The 17,599-nt window shown below is 35.0% G+C and overlaps 1 protein-coding gene across 1 annotated transcript; it reads right to left on the minus strand.

Moving 5' to 3' along the window:
* Positions 1–2,002: 2,002 nt before the first annotated feature.
* Positions 2,003–6,106, minus strand: LOC115719101 (uncharacterized). Its single transcript, XM_061103575.1, has 6 exons — positions 5,793–6,106; positions 4,993–5,229; positions 4,432–4,543; positions 4,172–4,346; positions 2,766–3,003; positions 2,003–2,555 (listed from the first exon to the last, which is right to left on the minus strand). The coding sequence occupies exons 1-6, from the start codon at positions 5,965–5,967 to the stop codon at positions 2,260–2,262; spliced, it is 1,233 nt and encodes a 410-aa protein (XP_060959558.1). The 5' UTR covers positions 5,968–6,106; the 3' UTR covers positions 2,003–2,259.
* Between the last annotated feature and the right edge of the window lie 11,493 nt (positions 6,107–17,599).

A 17,599-nucleotide genomic window follows, 5' to 3' on the forward strand; every position in this document is an offset into this window, starting at 1 on the left:
GCAAAACAACTTAACAAATAACATGAAAACAATTATAAAATAATAAAAAGATAACTACAAAGCAACAGAAAAATAACAAAACATTGACCTAATTGCAATATGCAAAACAATATCAACTCCTACAATTTCATACTTTCAACTGTTTTTTTTTTTCTCTTTTCCTTTTCGAGTTGGTGATTGTTAAAATGATAATTTAATTTTTAAAAAATAAATAAATAATTACATTAATAATAGAAATAATAAAATCTTGGGCATTTTTTATTTTTACACTTCTAAACATTTTTTTTTTGCATTTTTACGAAATTCTATATAAAAACCCCTATTGCAACTAGCGCTGCAACCTAAATTGCAACCAAAAACGTACAAAAACCCCTATTACAACTAGCGTTGCAACCACTTTAGAAACTCAAACCGTAAATTTTTAAAAAAAAAATTAAAAAAAAATAGTATTTGGGGTAATTCCCCTAAAATGGGCATTTTTATGAGTTCAAAATAGAATATATAATATAATAGGTAATATATAATTATCATGTCAATATCTATTACTGTACATTGTGTTAATTAAAAAAATAAAAAATCTTATTATTGTATTATAATAAAATGTGTAAATAAAATAAACTAAATATAAGAATCTAAACTACAAAATAACACACATACAACAACAAAAAAATTGTCAAAAAGAAACTAAAATATACACCATAAAAAATACACATGAATAAAAAAATAATTTAAAAATAACTGTTGAACAAAAAAATATTCTAAAAATCACTTTAAAACAACTAAAAAATAATAAAAAAATAACAAAACAAATGCACATACATACAACAAAAAAATTATGTGGAATAAACTAAGAATATACACCATAAAAAATATACATAAACTAAACAACAACTGTACAAAAATAAACATACAAAAATAACAAAAAAAACTATAAAATAACTATAAAACTCTTAAACAATAATATAAAATAATTATAAAATAACAAAAAAACAGGTATAAATCCATAAAAAAAAGTAACAAGACATCAAGTTAAAATATGCAAATCATTCATAAATGAACTCCGAATAAATTACAAAATGTCTAAAAAAATACCACTTTTATTAATCATGTAAAAGAGATAAAGATATAGGAAGAGTGCTATTATTTATTTATTTTTTATTTTTTTTGTAAGAAAGAGAAAGTGTGTTAAAAATTTAATTTTGTAAAAATGTAAAAAAAAAAAAATTATATAAAAACCTATATATATTAAACACATCAATTAGATTGTATACAGATAATATATAAATTTGTAGTATATAAATATATAATCTCTAGTATATATTTGTATTCCTCACAAAATTTGAAGATATATAATAGACTAGGAGATGCTAAACAAACCTTTAAATTTTAACTTGTTGGAAAATTCTACCTTCCACCTACCTATTCGGATTCTTTACTTAATTTTTGGCTAGTTAAGAAGTGGTAAGCATTTATGAAATGTAGTTTCGAGAAGAAAAAGAAAATTAGTGGAGAAATAAATATTAAATAGAGCAGCCTCATGTGCAACACAAGATAGTGGGGCATAATCTTTGGGACCCAAAATTCAATCAAGATTTGTTTACACTGATTATGTGCTATCAAATCAAATCTAATCCACTAGTTTTAAATAAGAAAATGGAAAACGAAAAAGCTTGATACTTACTAATCAACTAAAATTTGCCTGATATTGGTAATGAGTTGTCACAAACAAGATGAACCAATTTAGGTATGAAAAGTAATGATTGTGTATGTATGTAGTCCTTAATCCTTATGCCTAAGCTACCATAATAAATTGTTCATGGTTTCAGGTCCCATACATTGTTCCAAACAAATAGTAGCAATGATTAATAAAAATTTGGAAGAAGAAGAGAAGTAATCAATCATACTTTATATAATGAGAGCTTCAATTTTAAAATAAAACTTGGAAATGGACTAATTTTAGATTAATTGGTGCTTTAACTACAATAAGAGTAAGAGGTACACATAAATGAATTATACTGCAGTAATAATATTATAATTATAAATAATATACTGTAATATATTAGTATACATACATATATAGTTACATACATACATACCAAGCCTAACTAAGCTGAGTAAAAAGACAATTCATGACAACAATAACAGAACCAGAAACCCAAGGAAAAAAAAGGGGTACTAACATATTCAACACATCAGAGCACAGTCCACCAATTGTATATATATTCAGAGAAAGTGAGTGCAAGATAGGTTATGAACAACCTAATAGAATTCGCGATCAGGCAAGAGTAAAGGAGCAATGAGAGACCATACATAGAGTCCGGCAGTAACCCACTCTGTACAGATTCGAACCCAAACTGTTGTCCAGCCAACATCTATGAGGTCTGAGCTCTCAGATGTGTTGGTCCACCCTGAAAGAAGCATTGCAGCATACATGCTAGCCAGAGCAAATATCAGGTGAAAAAATGTATAGGAATAACTAACAGGCCGTGCTTCTTTTTCCTTCTTTTCTTTTCCTTCTTCAACATCTTCACCTTCAAGAAAAGGTTTCTTGGCACCTACGCAACCGTACTTCATAATTAGTGGACAATGCCATGTTTAATAACTGAGCAATGTGAAGCTATTAGATTCACAGGAATCAGTTTACAAGACGGTATTTGAAATTGTGGGACATGATCAAATTGCCATGAAATTTTGAGAATAATAATTTTGAGTAATGAACCCAGTTGATAATGTTTACAAGTAACATCTAAATTAGTTTTGAGTACCTGACTTGGGAGAAGACGGAGGTGATAAAAATGTTGTTGAAGATCCCGCACGAACTGCAGAATATAAAACTGAGAGAACAGTTGTGAGCATCCCAAGAATAAGTGTACTTGCCGTTACTGCTTTGGATTTGTTCAGACCATTGCACGCATAGCCATGAGGTTCACTGGAAAGCCCCGTGTAGCAAACATAAGCACAATATACAGAGATGACAGATGCAGGCAAGAGGCTGCCACTCACCTGTTTCCAGACAAAACCATTAAGCAAATGAAAAAAAAAAGGTGTCATAGAGCTAATTTGCAATAAGGAGAATAAAAAAAAAGTGAGCGACATATCTAACACAGGCCTTCTACTGCAATGTTGTCAAGACACTAATTATAACAACCAAACACATCCAGCAAGTAGTGTTAGAATTTGGGATAAGATGAATGAGGTTCCATCTCAAAACCAATTGGCAATGGGAGGAGTACTCCATTCATCTTATATATGACAATTTATTTTCACACATTAACAATGTGAGACTAACTCTAATACACCCTCTTCACGTTTAGACCTAGAAAGTGTAAGTATAACGAACAACCTTTAAGAGACCACAGGGCCAAACGTAACATTTGAAAGAATCCCACAAGGCCAAATATCGAGAAATTTGTGGGTGTACACGTCGAGGAATTTGTAGATTTTGAAACAGGTCAAAGCCCCAACACTAGAAACTGACACACATTGGCCGAATGGTCCCAAATGGAGGTTAAAGGGGAAACATCAGAAGTCTCTTTTTGGACCGACATCACTTTGGCTCACAACAGATCACAAATGGCTTTTTTGGACCGATAGCATTTAGGCTCACAACAGATCACAAGTGGCACTAATACCATGTTAGAATTTGGGATAAGGTGAATGGGGTTCCATCTCAAAACTAATTAGCAATGGGAGTAGTAGCCCATTCATCTTATATATGACAATTTATTTCCACACATTAACAATGTGAGATTAACTCTAATAAGTAGTGTCTATGCAAGCTACTCAGCTGTATAAAATGCTTATGGAACTAAGATAAACAATAAATAGGGTTTACCATGATATAGCAATTTTCCGTAAGTACTTTGAGTGAACTCAAGATGCTCATTTCAAACAAAATAATGTTACTTCTCATGCACTAATTAACTTCCTTTTTTGCCCAAAAGACAACTATTGCAAATGATTTAAAAGATATAGCCATTTGGTATAATAAATTGTTTTCTCTCATACCATTTAGCAACTATTTATTTCAAAACATTTTCTCAGGGAAAGCACAGAAAAGATAATAATCTAATATAGCTCAGCTGATTGAGCTTATATAGCAAGAAAACATATTCTGCACATTCCAGTGAATAAAATGCATATTAAGTATGGTATAAATTGTCTCACTTACTGCTGGATGTAATGCAATAATAGCAAATACAAATCCAAGAATCATGGTCATGACAATGAAGAAAATGTTCAGGCCGCAGTCTTGACCAGAGGGATTGAACCAAATGAATAGAATTCCTGAGAAGGCAAATGCTGCAATGTAGCATCCAGCAGATACAACCAGTAAAGCAACGTACCTAATGAATACCAGTTACACGGTTAGAAATCAAATGGGGGCTCTAGGATGGGAAAAGATAGTGGATAATAAGTGCCTGGACAAACCATTTTTGTTCATCTTTCTCAACCCAAGCATCATTCCATGAGTGAGTGAAGTCTAGCAGGATAAGGACTTGAACAAGTAAAAACGCACCTGCTCCAAATATTGACAAAGTCCCTACAAGTATAGAAAACACAAAAGGCATTAAATCTACTGAACAAAAATACAATGAAAATATTACAGACCGATAGGAGAAAAGATAAAAAGATTGTCAGCCGTTAGACCCAATAGTTACTGATGAAATCAACAAAGACCCAGCTACGTACTCATTCCATCAAAAAATGTAACCATACTAAAATATAAGTTGTTCAATGTATAAAAACCATGCAAGTAAAGATTGAAAAAGTAATCTCACACAATCTTTTACATAAATTCTCACAGCAGAGTATGAACAGGCTACTCTTCACAGATATTTACACTGGTAATAAAGCCATTTAAAATTCTCAATGTGAGATATTTCTGAGAATAACTAAGAAATTTCCATTAGACCAGGTTAAAGAATCACATTAGAAGGCAAATATTGTCTTGACACTAAATTAGTTCTATTATGTAACAAATTGACTAACCGTAAAATGAGATAACAGCATTTGGAATGAAAAATGCAAGAACGACAAGAAGAAGCCATATCACCATCTTTGCAATCCATCCACCATGATGCCATGAATCACGTCTGTCATTTTGGTCCTTCACACCAATCATTATAAGAGCAAATATTCCAAAAAACAAGAAATTCCCCAAGCTCAAACGAAGAACTGCCTGTATCTGATACCATTCCTTCGGGTGAGTCTCGGAATGGCTTATCCCTGTATACAAACAAATGAAGAGGGGAATGAATTCTCCATATTCAGAATCCAATAAATATTTAATTTCAACTGAATATCCAACAAATTAAAAAAGTAACCACGCAGGACATCAGAACCAACAGATTCATTTTACCCAGAGCAGAAAGTAACTAAGTTATAACCAAACAGAGCATAACACTGAAGAAGCCAAAAAGACATGGCTGAAGACGAATATATCAAAACTAGCTCAGCTTAATCAACATTTAAGATACCAACAACAACAACAACAACAACAACAACAAACAGTCCTGAATTAATTTGAAAAAAAAAAAAAAATTTGTTCACGAGAGGAGCCTATATATCAAAATTAGCTACAAGAAACAACATATTCAGATACCCAGATGAAAAAACTAGCTGAAAAAATAATGTGGCAGGTAGGAATATGAATGAAAGATAAAAAAAGTTACATCCACAGGCGAATTTCTCCAAGAAAACACATACATAAAAATTAAGCGAAAATAATAAATAGATTTTTCAAATACCCATATAAGAAAAGAATGAATGAAGTAGAAAGTGAAACTCACAAGGGAATTTCTCCAAGAGAGGAGCTCCAACTTCCCTGAGAATCCATGAAACGACGAGTGATACACCGAAAAGACCACAGTAAGCGATTCTAGCTGACTTATTAGTTAAACCAGAGGCCACCGAGGTGCATAGACCGCACGTTGCGGTCGTACAGCAAGAAATCAAGCATGACATCTCTGATCTTTGTCTCTCGAATTTTCTGAGCTACGAGTCGAGTCGAGTCGAGGAGGTACGTTCAGAGTGTTTGGTAATGTAATGTTTTTGTTTGGAGAGTAATTCAGTTTTTCAACCGCCAGTCTTTCGCCACCACCATCCATTGTTATTCCTTATTGGGCCGACTACCATGTTTTTGGGCCCATAATATTAAAATAAGTTTTATTTACAAAAATAACTTCCTTTATATATGATTACAAAAATCACTCCAAATTTTAAGACAATTCATTTTATATGCATTTAGTATTTATTATACATAAAATACTAATTTTTAAATTTTATCTTGAAAGATTTTCTTTTATATATTTTTATGGTATTCTATAAAAAAAAAACATGAACATATATATAAAAAAAAAACCAAATAAAAGTAACAGAAAAATAATATAAAAAAGGGGTAAGTTGAAAAATGCCTCTTTTATTCATTAATTAATCAAATTTACCTCTAATTTATATTTATTTGAAACATACCTCTTTTTATATGTATTGTACCCAAAATACCCTTACATAAGAGAATCACATGGAGAGTATCTTGAAGTGACAGGGGCAAAATTGGTACAATGTTTAAAAAAAGAAGTAAAAATGATAGATTTTAAAAAAGAAGGTAAAAATAAAAGAGGACAATATAAAAAAGGTATAGAGTGTAATTTCCTCTATAAAAAATAATATACAAATAAGGGTATAATTTTTTTGGTTAAAGAATAGTTTTCAAAATCAAAGGCATAAGTCTTAAGTCTTATAAGTTACTTTTCAGTCGTATAAGGCATAATACAGAAACCTTTTTATTTTTACACTTTGAACTTTTTTATTTATAAAAATACATCTTCAATAAAAATAATAAATTATTTTTATATAATTTATTTATAGTTGTATTATAGTTGTCATAAGGTTATTTTTCTGGTTGTTTTTGATAATTTTCTAGTTTATTTATACTTAATTTATAGCTGTCGTGAGGTTAATTTCTTATTTTTTTTGAGTTATTTTCTTACTTCTTTTCTAAACAAAGTGTATTTTTGTAATTTTAAAACTTTATAAGCGTATTTTTATAAATAAAAACTTCATACCGTAAAATTTTAAATAAAACGAAAAAAAAGATACTTTTGAAAATTTTCCTAATTATTTTAGGTTTTAATATTTCTTTCCATAATGGACTCATGACAGTTAGTCTGACTGCCATTGACATGACCTTGATATATTTACTGAATATCCTTGTCTACGTAGTTGCCTCTAAGAATTATTGTAAATAATTCGTGGATGCTCATCTTTCAATTGTTTGATGCATACCAAATCGTTGGACTCGATCAATCTGTGCCCTTGATGGGGAAAATTAGTCATAGAAGGCTTGTTTAAGTGTCTCCAAGGAATCGATAGATCTTAAGGAGAGCTTAAGATGCTGTGCTACTTTTGATAGTATGACTGGAAAGATCTAACATCAAGGATCGTCTTGAATGCCTTGCAGGTCAATTCGTACTTCAAAATTTTCCATGTGAGAGAGAGAGTCTTCTTTACCAGTGTATGGATGCCACTAGGGGTGAGCAACAGTCGGTTTGGTCGGTTTTTTACATAAAAAAAATCTGAAATTCGGTTTTCAATTCTCATGTTATAATCTAAAAAACGACCGACCATTATATAAATGTAAAAAACCCGACCGTTTTAATCCTCGGTTTGGTCGGTTTAAATCGACCAAACCGAGCTTCTTCTTTTTTTTTTTTTAAAAAAAAAAATAAGTTTTTAAATTTGCTATAATTATTTGGAAACTAAAAAAATTAAAGTATTGTATCAAATATCATATAATTTAAAAATAAAATTTTTTTAGTTAAATAAATAATGTAAAATAATTTTTTTAAATTTGCTCAAATTATTTGTGCTACTAATTGGTAATGAGTTATATTAAAAACTCGTATTATTTTATGAATATGTGTATATAATACGTAAATACATCAAATTATAATAAAATAAAGTAATGAATAATTGAGATTTAAAATAAAAAAATAAGAAGTAAAACTAGTTTAATAGAATTGTATATTAAATATGTACAAAAATAATTATATTATATATGTATAGTGTATAATATATATGTTCGGTCAGTTCTCGGTTTAATCAGACGGTTTACCATTAACACTAAAACCGACCGTGCAAAGGCAATTTTTTTCGATTTTTGATTTTTCGGTGTTTGGACGGTCGGTGTACTCAGTTTGGTCGGTTTCTTGGATTTTTTTCTCACCCCTAGATGCTACATTAGATTTTTGAATTTGGTGGGGATCTCCAAAGCCTTGATTCGATCTCAGAGAGGTGAACATCACTCCCGTTTTAGCTCAAACTTAGTTGGCTTTTAACTGTGATACTCCTTACCAAGGCGGCAAGAGTATCAAATTTAGTCCTATAGACACCACAAGTGGTGATGTGCATATCCGTTGGCCATTTCTGGCTGACGTTACTTTGCAAGTTCTTTTATTTTCCAAGTCGATCAAATACGTTGATTTCCTTGGGCCTTGTGGTTGTTGCCTGGTCATGTTGGCAACTATGGGGATTTATCCCATACAACAAAATCTCTTGAGCGTTTGCTTCATGAGTGGTTGCTTGTAGTACTATACTAAATATTTCCTTCAAAATAGTCTTCCTTAAAGTGACGTGTGGAGGGGATTGAAGTAATTGCTCAAGTTCAATACATCTCTATGCACCCAAGGGAAGTATCCGTAATGTTGGTCATCAGGACCTCGGGCAAAGTACCTACACCAAGCACCTCGTTCATCATGGAAATATTTCTGAGTGTGGAGTAGTTTGTTGGTCTTCACCCTTTAAATCTCATACTTTCCACTTTCATCGAAGATCTTCCAGGTCCCTCCCCTAAGGTTGATTGCATGTCTCTTACCCTTTGTAGAGTCATGAGGTGGCCTAGAGTCATTGGACCTATGAAGAGAATCCCGCAGAGGAGATTAGTTACCCACATTGTTCAAATTGCTTTGAGCAGAATTGCAGTTGGTCCTACCAGTGGAAGGTGGAGGGCCCAAGCCAATGATCCTTAATTTCAGTCCTTTTGGATGCTTTCTCAGGATCTGCTTCTCTACTAGGTGATCGCTCCACGATAGATGAAGGGCTTATAGGTCTGCGTTCCTTAGCTTGAGTCCTTTTGGACACTTGCTTCTCTATTACAAACCTCGGTGTCTGCTGCTCACTGAATAGTGGTGCGACTACCAAGAGAGGTAGTGTTGCTTTACGTGTTCATGGATGATGGCTTTCTTGAACTTATGAATATTTTGGAATAAAACTCCTAGCAAAGAACTTGAACAGTAACTGGGAACTTGAGTTATGCCTATCAATGAAGCCAAAATGTTGACGCTGAAAAATTGGCCAAAAATATCTTTCTAGATTTGCAAAAAAATTAATAGAAGAAAGATAGTAAATAAGAAAGACACCAAAATTTATATTAGTTCACTCCCCATGTCGCGATGCTAATAGAATTACGTCTACTTCGAGTTTTTATTTCTCACAAGAATTACAAGGCAAGCTTCTAGAGTTAGACACTAGAGATATGCTCTGACCTTATGGAGACTTAGCAGAATGTGAAAAATGAGCTTGTGGAGCTCTCCTTTTACACGCAAGGAGGTCCATTAAGATAATAATAAAATATTACATGAATATGAAATATTCCTAGAATATTCCATCTGAAGTGATTTTTACCATAGATTAAAATTCAATGGTTGAGATGTTCAATTTTGACTTTGGATGATATCGTCAATTTTTAGAGATTGGATCGCGTCCATTAGATCATTTTTAGGTCATTTGTGAAAAAAAATTACACTTTGACTTAGGGGCGATTTTTCGAGTTGAAAACTTCATAATTGAGATATGAGTGTGAGACATGCACAGAAAGAACTTGAAAAGAGCTTTCTAATTCACTTGGAATCACATCAATCAAAGTAGTATTCGGTGAGTTATGGGTGTTTTACTGTAGACAGTCGAGCAGTCAGTGCCCAGGTTGACAATCATGTGATTAAGAAGTTGTTCGATGTCAACCTGGCAACTAGTAACTTGAGAAATCGTGCAAAAACAATATTTTAAAAATTCTAAGTGATATTATCTCATCAGTTAACTAGTTTCTTGATTCTGGTGATGACGTTCACCAATTCTTAAAGATTGTAATTTTTCCCGAAATTGGGAGACTCAAAACTACCTGATTTGCGACTAGTTTTTCGATATTCCACTTTTTCAAAAAGCTAAAATATCATAGTGTGAATTTGATTTTCCACAAGTGCTACACCTTGTTTGTGATGGAGAACTAACATAGATTTACTGACAATACTGAAATTGGATGCTCGAAACCACCCGTGCCCGATTGGATGTCAACCTGGGCATTGGGTGCTCCTTTTGAGGCTCTTTGAGAGTCGTTTTGGCACTTTGATGATATTTTAGTTAGGAAATGAGGGATCCCCCAAGTTTGGACTAAAATATGAAGAATTTCTAAAGTGAAATTTACATCTGAGTGACGAAACCACGTGTGCCAGGTTGAATGTCAACTTGGGCACTAGAGTTGGTGCCCATGTCAACTTGGGCGTTGGCTAGGTCTTTTGGCCTCCAAATCTCGTTTGTTTCTCAAGAACACATGTATCTTTGAATTTTATGAAAATGGAGTAAATTCTTGGAATACTTCCCGAAAAAATTCCTTGGAAGTGGCCTAGGTTGACAATATGTCAACCTGGGTGTCGGTTTCCTGCCCCAGTGTCAAGATGCGTGTTGGGTAGGTGTTTTGGCCACTAATTGCCTTTGTTTGTTCCCCCAAAGAACTTGTATCCTCATTTTGGATGATGACATAGAATATGCATGGAAAACATCTTTAGAAATATGGTTGGAAGTGCCCCAGCTTGACAATTTGTTAATTTAGGCATTGGGGCTGCACCAGGTCAACCTAGGCGTCGGGTGCCCAAGTGCTCTAAATGGAAGTGTTCCAAAGCTGATTCTGACAGCTCTAGGTTGCTTGTGGCACGTCTTATTTGTGTGAGTACAAATTTTGAGTAGGTTTCCCTAATATGGGGCTAGAAATTAAAACCTATGGTCAAATGTCAACCTAGATTGTAAATGAAATCCTAGGCGCCCGGGTTGGCTTTCGGGATGTAAAATTGACATCTTTTAGCTTCCACACTTGTGACTTAGAGTCTTCTTGACTTATTAGTTCAAAACATTGAAGGATGGTGTTTACCAAGAAACTGACCCTTATGACATGGACATCAATATTTGACACATGGCAAGAAGAAAAATATTCATGGAGTACTTAAGTGCCTCGAGTTATAGCAGTCAACTCTGGGGAGGGTCCCTAGCCATGTGCACTAGTTGACTTTGGAAGCTCCATAATGGGTGTTTAGATCCCACCAAATTGTTTTCAAATCACCATCCTTCACTATTTTGAACCAACAAGTTAAGAAGACTCCAAGTTATAAGCCTGAAAAGTGAAAGATGTCAATGTAACATCTCAGAAGCCAACCTAGGTGCCTAGGGTTTCACCCACTGCCAGGTTGACACATGGACTAGGGTTTCAGTTTTTAAGTCCGTCTTAATGCAAATTGCTCAAACTTTTAACTTAGGCATGAATAAGAACTATCACAAATAGCTAGAGGCAAATTAATTTCATTAGGCCTATAGGACAAATCTCATCTTTATTATTTTTAAACCTAAACATCTCAAATTATCCTTTTCAAAATATAAATTGTGTTTGGTCAAGTTAACAACTAACGACATGGAAGCTTAATTGCACTTTGTGAGTGTAACCCATTATTTCAAACTCTATGACTTAACTTAGTAACACCACCTTAGGGTCGGTGATACTAAAATATATCACTTCCTCCTATCTTAGTCAAGAGATCAATCTTGAACAACAACGTAGACTAATACCTTCCTTAGGGGGACAAAAACAAAATCGTCGTGAGGCCAATCTATATTCCTTTGGTGTTGACCAATAATGGAGACTGTAGGTCACATTGACATGTACTCTCTCTCGTTCACTATTTAAGGATTAATATGTTTTATTTATTAATTCCCATAATTAATATATATTAACTCTTTTAATAAATATGATTAATTTATTTATAATAAAAACCTTAAATTATAAATAAATTATCCGTCATAATTATTAAATATTATTTAAAATCATTTTTTAATTTATAAGTTTCTGACCTCAAATTTGGCCAATCGACAGCGGACTCATATTTATGACTGATATCACCATGTCTACACAATAAGAAAGGGACACAATATTTTTATAGAGGTTCGACCCCCTTAGTTAGCGGGTAATGACTTGCTCCCCTTTTGGTTCTATTGATATTAGAGATAATACCACTCATATCACAAGTGTTGTGGATTCTAAAGTAGCTCTCTTAAGATTACAATAGTAACAATCAAGAGGCAAATCTCAAGTTGGTGAGATGGGGAAGACTTAGTCTCTTCTATACTGTTAGGGGCGTGTAGAAGAGAAAGAGAGCTAGGGTTTCAAAACTTGAGAGCGTAGAGCTTGAAATTTAGAGCATTAACACTTAGAGCGTAGAGAGTTTAGGTTTATTTCAGTGCTCTTTATATAGGAGAGCTTACAAGAGATGATAGGTTGATATCCTTAAAATGAAGAGATATCACCTATTTGTTACACATTAAAACAATAAGTAAATAACATGCTAATTAATTTCAAAGAATAGGCAAATAACTGAAGTTTATCTCCTATTTTTGTAGGTTGTTGAAGCCCAATTCGTAACTTAAAGTCTTGTCCAGGTTGAAAGCTGCAGAGGCCCACAAAGTGCTTGCCAAAAGAGAGGTTGGCCAGCCCTCCCTTTGCTGGAGGCTAGCCGGCCTATGCTGGCCATATGGCTAGCCAGGGGTGGTCAGGCCAAACCCCCTTTGTAATACCCTAGATTTATGAAATGGATTACCAAACTCTAATTAGATAATTATGTATTATTGAGAAATTATATTATTATATAATTTAATATATGAGAAATTATTTAACTAATAACATGTTAAGACCCCATCGGTCAGCTAGGGGTATTTTAGTAATTTTGACCCAAGAAGGGTAAAATAATGGAATTAATATATTTACGTGCTTATGGAACTATATTATTATATAGTGTACCTGTGTTGTCATTTTCAGGTGTGTTTTGACAGGTTGGCGCGGTATAATCACAACCGGGTATTTTGGGCCAACTGGGTTCGGGCCCAAAATGCAATTTAGATTGAATTATTGGCATTTTATTTATTGATGATTAATCTAAAATTTATTTGGGTTTATGCATGCATGAAATGACATTTTACCCTTGAATGTGTGTGAGTATACTTTCTTTGCCCTAAGGGAAAATTGGTCATTTTGACCTTTAATTGATAATTGATAAAAGATTGAATTTTGAGTAAATGAGATAGAATTTTCTGGTTTTGCTTCCCCTCAAACCCGAACCCCTCTCTCTCTCAAACCCTCTTTGAATTTTAAATTTGATTTGGTGAAAATTGCTTTGTGTGGAGCTTGGTATTTGGGGATTGATTGAGCTTGGCTTTGAATTGAATTGAGGTAGCTCTTTCTAACTAATTTTATTCGGAATTCTTGCTGATTACTAATTGTGGTAAAAGCATGTTTTGGGTTATGATGATCTTACTTGCATGTAAAAAGAAATTGGTGTTGATCTTCATAAGTTTGCGTGTTAATTGCAAGATATTGTTGTGGGTTATATTGTTGAGTTTTGGATGAGATTTTAAGGTATTCTCTAGGTTGGAATTTATGTTCTATTTGGTGTTGTGTTGCTGGAAAAATAACTGAGTTTGGTTAGTTTGAAGCTCAAGTTCATGAGTTTGAACTTTGTTAGTTTAGAGCTTGATTTTATGCTTGATGTGCAATCTAAAATATGGGGTTTAATGTTGGATTTTGATGCATGAACTATGTGTTTTAGCTCTATGTTTGCTAGCAACTTTAATTTGTGAATTGAGAGTTTGATTAAGTTTTGGGGGTGATTTGATTGTGTTTGGAAGCTGAAATTCGTGCTGAAACTTGCTGGTTTCTGGGTTTGGAACCCAGGTGCTGCGGCATGGCTTTTAGCATGTCGCGGCCCGCCCCTTTGAATGGAACCTCGGAGTTGGTCCCAGGTGTCGCGACATGGCTTTTGCATGCCGCAGCCCGCCCTCGAGTTTTTGGGCAGATTCAAGTGCAACTTTGAAAATGCCTAACTTTGTGATCTGAACTTCGTTTTGGGAGTTCTATATCTCGTTGGAAAGCTCCTTCCGAGCTCTATATGATTATTGGTAAGAATGTGAAATTAGGGGTTAACCCTATTTGTGTAAATCCCAGAATTGTGAGTAGGATTACCAGCACCTAGTCAGGAGCACCTAGGGATTTGGAATCTCTGCTATCGCGGGACCTCAGGTAAGACAATAGTTAGTACGTAGAGTTATGCGCGGTGGCGCTTATATTGGAAATGATATATGTGAGTAATTAGTAACTGGGGTTAGGGTTATTACCCTAACATGAGCGGTTTAATAGCCTAAGGTTATTACCCTAGTGATTATGTTGTGTAAATACTATGCCATGTTGAATATATGAATATATTGAGATTTAGGGTTATGTGTTCAAGGCATAACCAGGTTGGACTTGGTAACTAGAACCGAGATGAACCGTTCTAAGGCCTTATTGTATTTAGACGTGTGAGCGCAACACGTAGGTCTATGTTACATAAACATAATTAGGCATGTGACTGTAACATGTAGGTTTGTGTCATACAGGCATTTGAGAATGGCATTAATGTTTATATAGTATGTTAAATATGTTTATCGATATATTATATTATCTTGTTGGGCTTGGCTCACGGGTGTGCTCTACTATGCAGGGAAGGGTAAATCTTTTACTAATCAGCCATGAGTATGAGAGCTGGATGATGTATGTACATGATCGGGCCACACTAGACCAAGTGGGTTGGGGTCTACCAGTGATGAATTTTATGACTCTGTTTTGCCGCTTAGGTCGGGTAGTGGAAACAGACTTGTAATAATACTTTGTAAAATATTTTTGGGATCCCGATACATGTAACTTTTAGTTTGTAAAGTTTAAATTTATTGCAAGTTTATTTTCATTCTATTTGGTATTTAAAGTTTTATTTTCGCGCTAATTTTATTAGTAATCCCGATTAGGGGATTAGGGTTTTCTTAAATATCTTGGGTAGCGTGCCTAATAGTTAGGGCGTTACAATTTGGTATCAGAGCACCAAGGTTTTTAAACTTCCTGTAGACCGGCCGAACATGTACATCCATCGTCAGAGATAAGCTCGACTCATGATGCAGTAAGTATGTAGAGTAAATACTTTACTGTTTATGTGATTGTTTGTTTACCGCTTTCTATTTTAAGCAGTATGCAAGCATCTAGAGTATTTATGTGTATGTGATGTCATGCTTTAAATGCTATATGATTAAGTGTTTATTTATATTGAGTAAATAATTGAGATAGGATTTAAGGCAATAAGTGCATAAGTGTAGTTTTGGTGCTTAACTCGCTAAGGTTGTTGATTGCAGGGGTACTAGTGATGGACCCTCCGCAATCATCTAGACCATAGGGCGAGCAAGTAGAGCTTGGGGTTGACCAAACCAGTCCACTGGCACCGCCTCTACCTCCGCAGAATTTCGGGGTTGGCAATGCTAATCCTCCTGCTGACTGGCAGTAGATGTTTCAAGAAATGTGAGGTATTATACTTCGTTAAGAAGAAGAGTTGCATCGATTAAGGTAACCGGCACCGGCTACCCCTATTGAACAAGTGTTACCCCCAGCACCTGTGCTAGTGGTGGGTAACCAGGGGTTTATAATGCCGCATAGAGATTCTGTATTTGAGCAGTTTGTGAAGCTGCAACCTCCGACTTTTCTGGGAGGTACTGACATAATTAAGGTCGAGCAGTGGATGAGCACTATTACCCGTATCCTCGATAATATGGGGGTGACGGGAAATGATAGAGTAAACTGTGCAACTTTCATGTTGCAAGATCATGCCCGCGTTTTGTGGGATATTGTGGGACAGACCCGAGACGTCAGTACAATGACTTGGGAAGAATTCAAGAGTTTGTTTGAGGAAAAATTCTATAACATTGCTGTGAGGACTTCCCATATAGAAGACTTTGTGAAACTTACTCAAGGGAAAATGTTAGTGGCTGAATACACTCTGGAGTTTGATCGGTTGTCTAAGTTTGCTGGTGATCTGATGCCCACAGATTTCACCAGGAAACAAAAATATGTGAGAGGACTGAATGCCACAATCAGTCGGGACTTGAAAATTACCACTTCACATGATACTTTGTATAAGAAAGTGGTAGAGCTTGCCTTAATTGCTGAGAAGGCTGAGCAACATGTAGTAAAATAGCAGACTGCAAAGGATGCCGTCACGGCATCGAACCCTCCTGCTAGTGGTAATATCAGTAAGGGGACCGACAGTGGCAATCCTGATCACAAACGGAAGGTTGAGGCTTCCGGAGCATCAAGGGGTAATAAAACATTTCGGGGAAACAGAGGTGGCTGTTAGGGCCGCGGATCCTCATTCCGATCTTTTCCCGATTGTCCTAAATGTAAGAAGCACCATCAGGGTGAATGTTGGGCCAAGGCATGTTTTCAGTGTGGCATGGCGGGCCACTTCATCAGAGATTATTCTCAGACCAAGAAAGAGGAACCTAAGAAGAGTACTACACAAACCTCGAGATGACTTTTCACCATGACTCAGGCTGACGCTGATGCTAGTCCGTCAGTGGTGACATGTCAGTTGTCTATTAATGGTTGTTCTTATACTGTGTTGTTTGACTCATGAGCTACGCACTCTTATGTGTTGAGTAGGGTTATTGAAAGTTTTCATAAGCCATGTGATATTTATGCTTTGGGATTTGGTACCCTGTTACCCTCGGAAGACCTTATAGTATCCACTAGGTGGATTCGGTCTTTGTCCTTCTGGATTGACGGTTGTGAATTAATCGCCAATCTAATAGAATTGCAACTGTCTAACTTTGATATAATCTTGGGAATGGATTTCTTGTCTAAGTATGGGGCAACGATCGACTGCAAGCGGAAGAAGGTGGTGTTTGAGCCTGATAGTGCTAACCCAGCGGTGTTCGTGGGTAAAGTTCAGGGGGCACACATACCAAGGATAACATTATTGAAAGCTAAGGACTTGATGAGCAGAGGTTGTCTGGGATTCATAGTCACTGCAGTGGATACCAGCCGACCTGTGACATCTGGACCTGAGAATACAAGATTGGTGTGCGAGTTCCTTGACGTCTTTCTTGAAGATTTACCGGGATTGCCACCTACCTGGGAGATTGAATTTGTTATTGAGTTGGTTCCGGGAGTGGACCCAGTATCAAAAGCACCGTATCGAATGGCTCCAGCAGAATTGAAAGAATTAAAAACTGTAAGAGTTACTGAATTTGGGATTCATTAGACTGAGCTACTCACCTTGTGGTTCTTCGGTATTGTTTGTGAAGAAGAAAGACGGGTCTCTGCGAATGTGTATTGATTACCGGAAGTTGAACAAGCTTACCATCAAGAACATGTATCCCTTACCTTGAATTGATGATCTATTTGATCAAATGAAGGGGAAAATGGTCTTCT

This window comes from Cannabis sativa, chromosome 9 (genome assembly GCF_029168945.1).
Source record: "Cannabis sativa cultivar Pink pepper isolate KNU-18-1 chromosome 9, ASM2916894v1, whole genome shotgun sequence".
NCBI lineage: Eukaryota > Viridiplantae > Streptophyta > Magnoliopsida > Rosales > Cannabaceae > Cannabis > Cannabis sativa.

Excerpts from the sequence above, each read along its gene's own strand:
- LOC115719101 (XM_061103575.1), bottom strand. The coding sequence starts at position 5,967 with ATGTCATGCTTGATTTCTTGCTGTACGACCGCAACGTGCGGTCTATGC. Across the intron at positions 5,230-5,792 it reads TCTCTTGGAGAAATTCCCTT|GGATAAGCCATTCCGAGACT; the intron begins GTGAGTTTCACT and ends GTTTGTATACAG. Across the intron at positions 4,347-4,431 it reads GAGAAAGATGAACAAAAATG|GTACGTTGCTTTACTGGTTG; the intron begins GTTTGTCCAGGC and ends GGTATTCATTAG.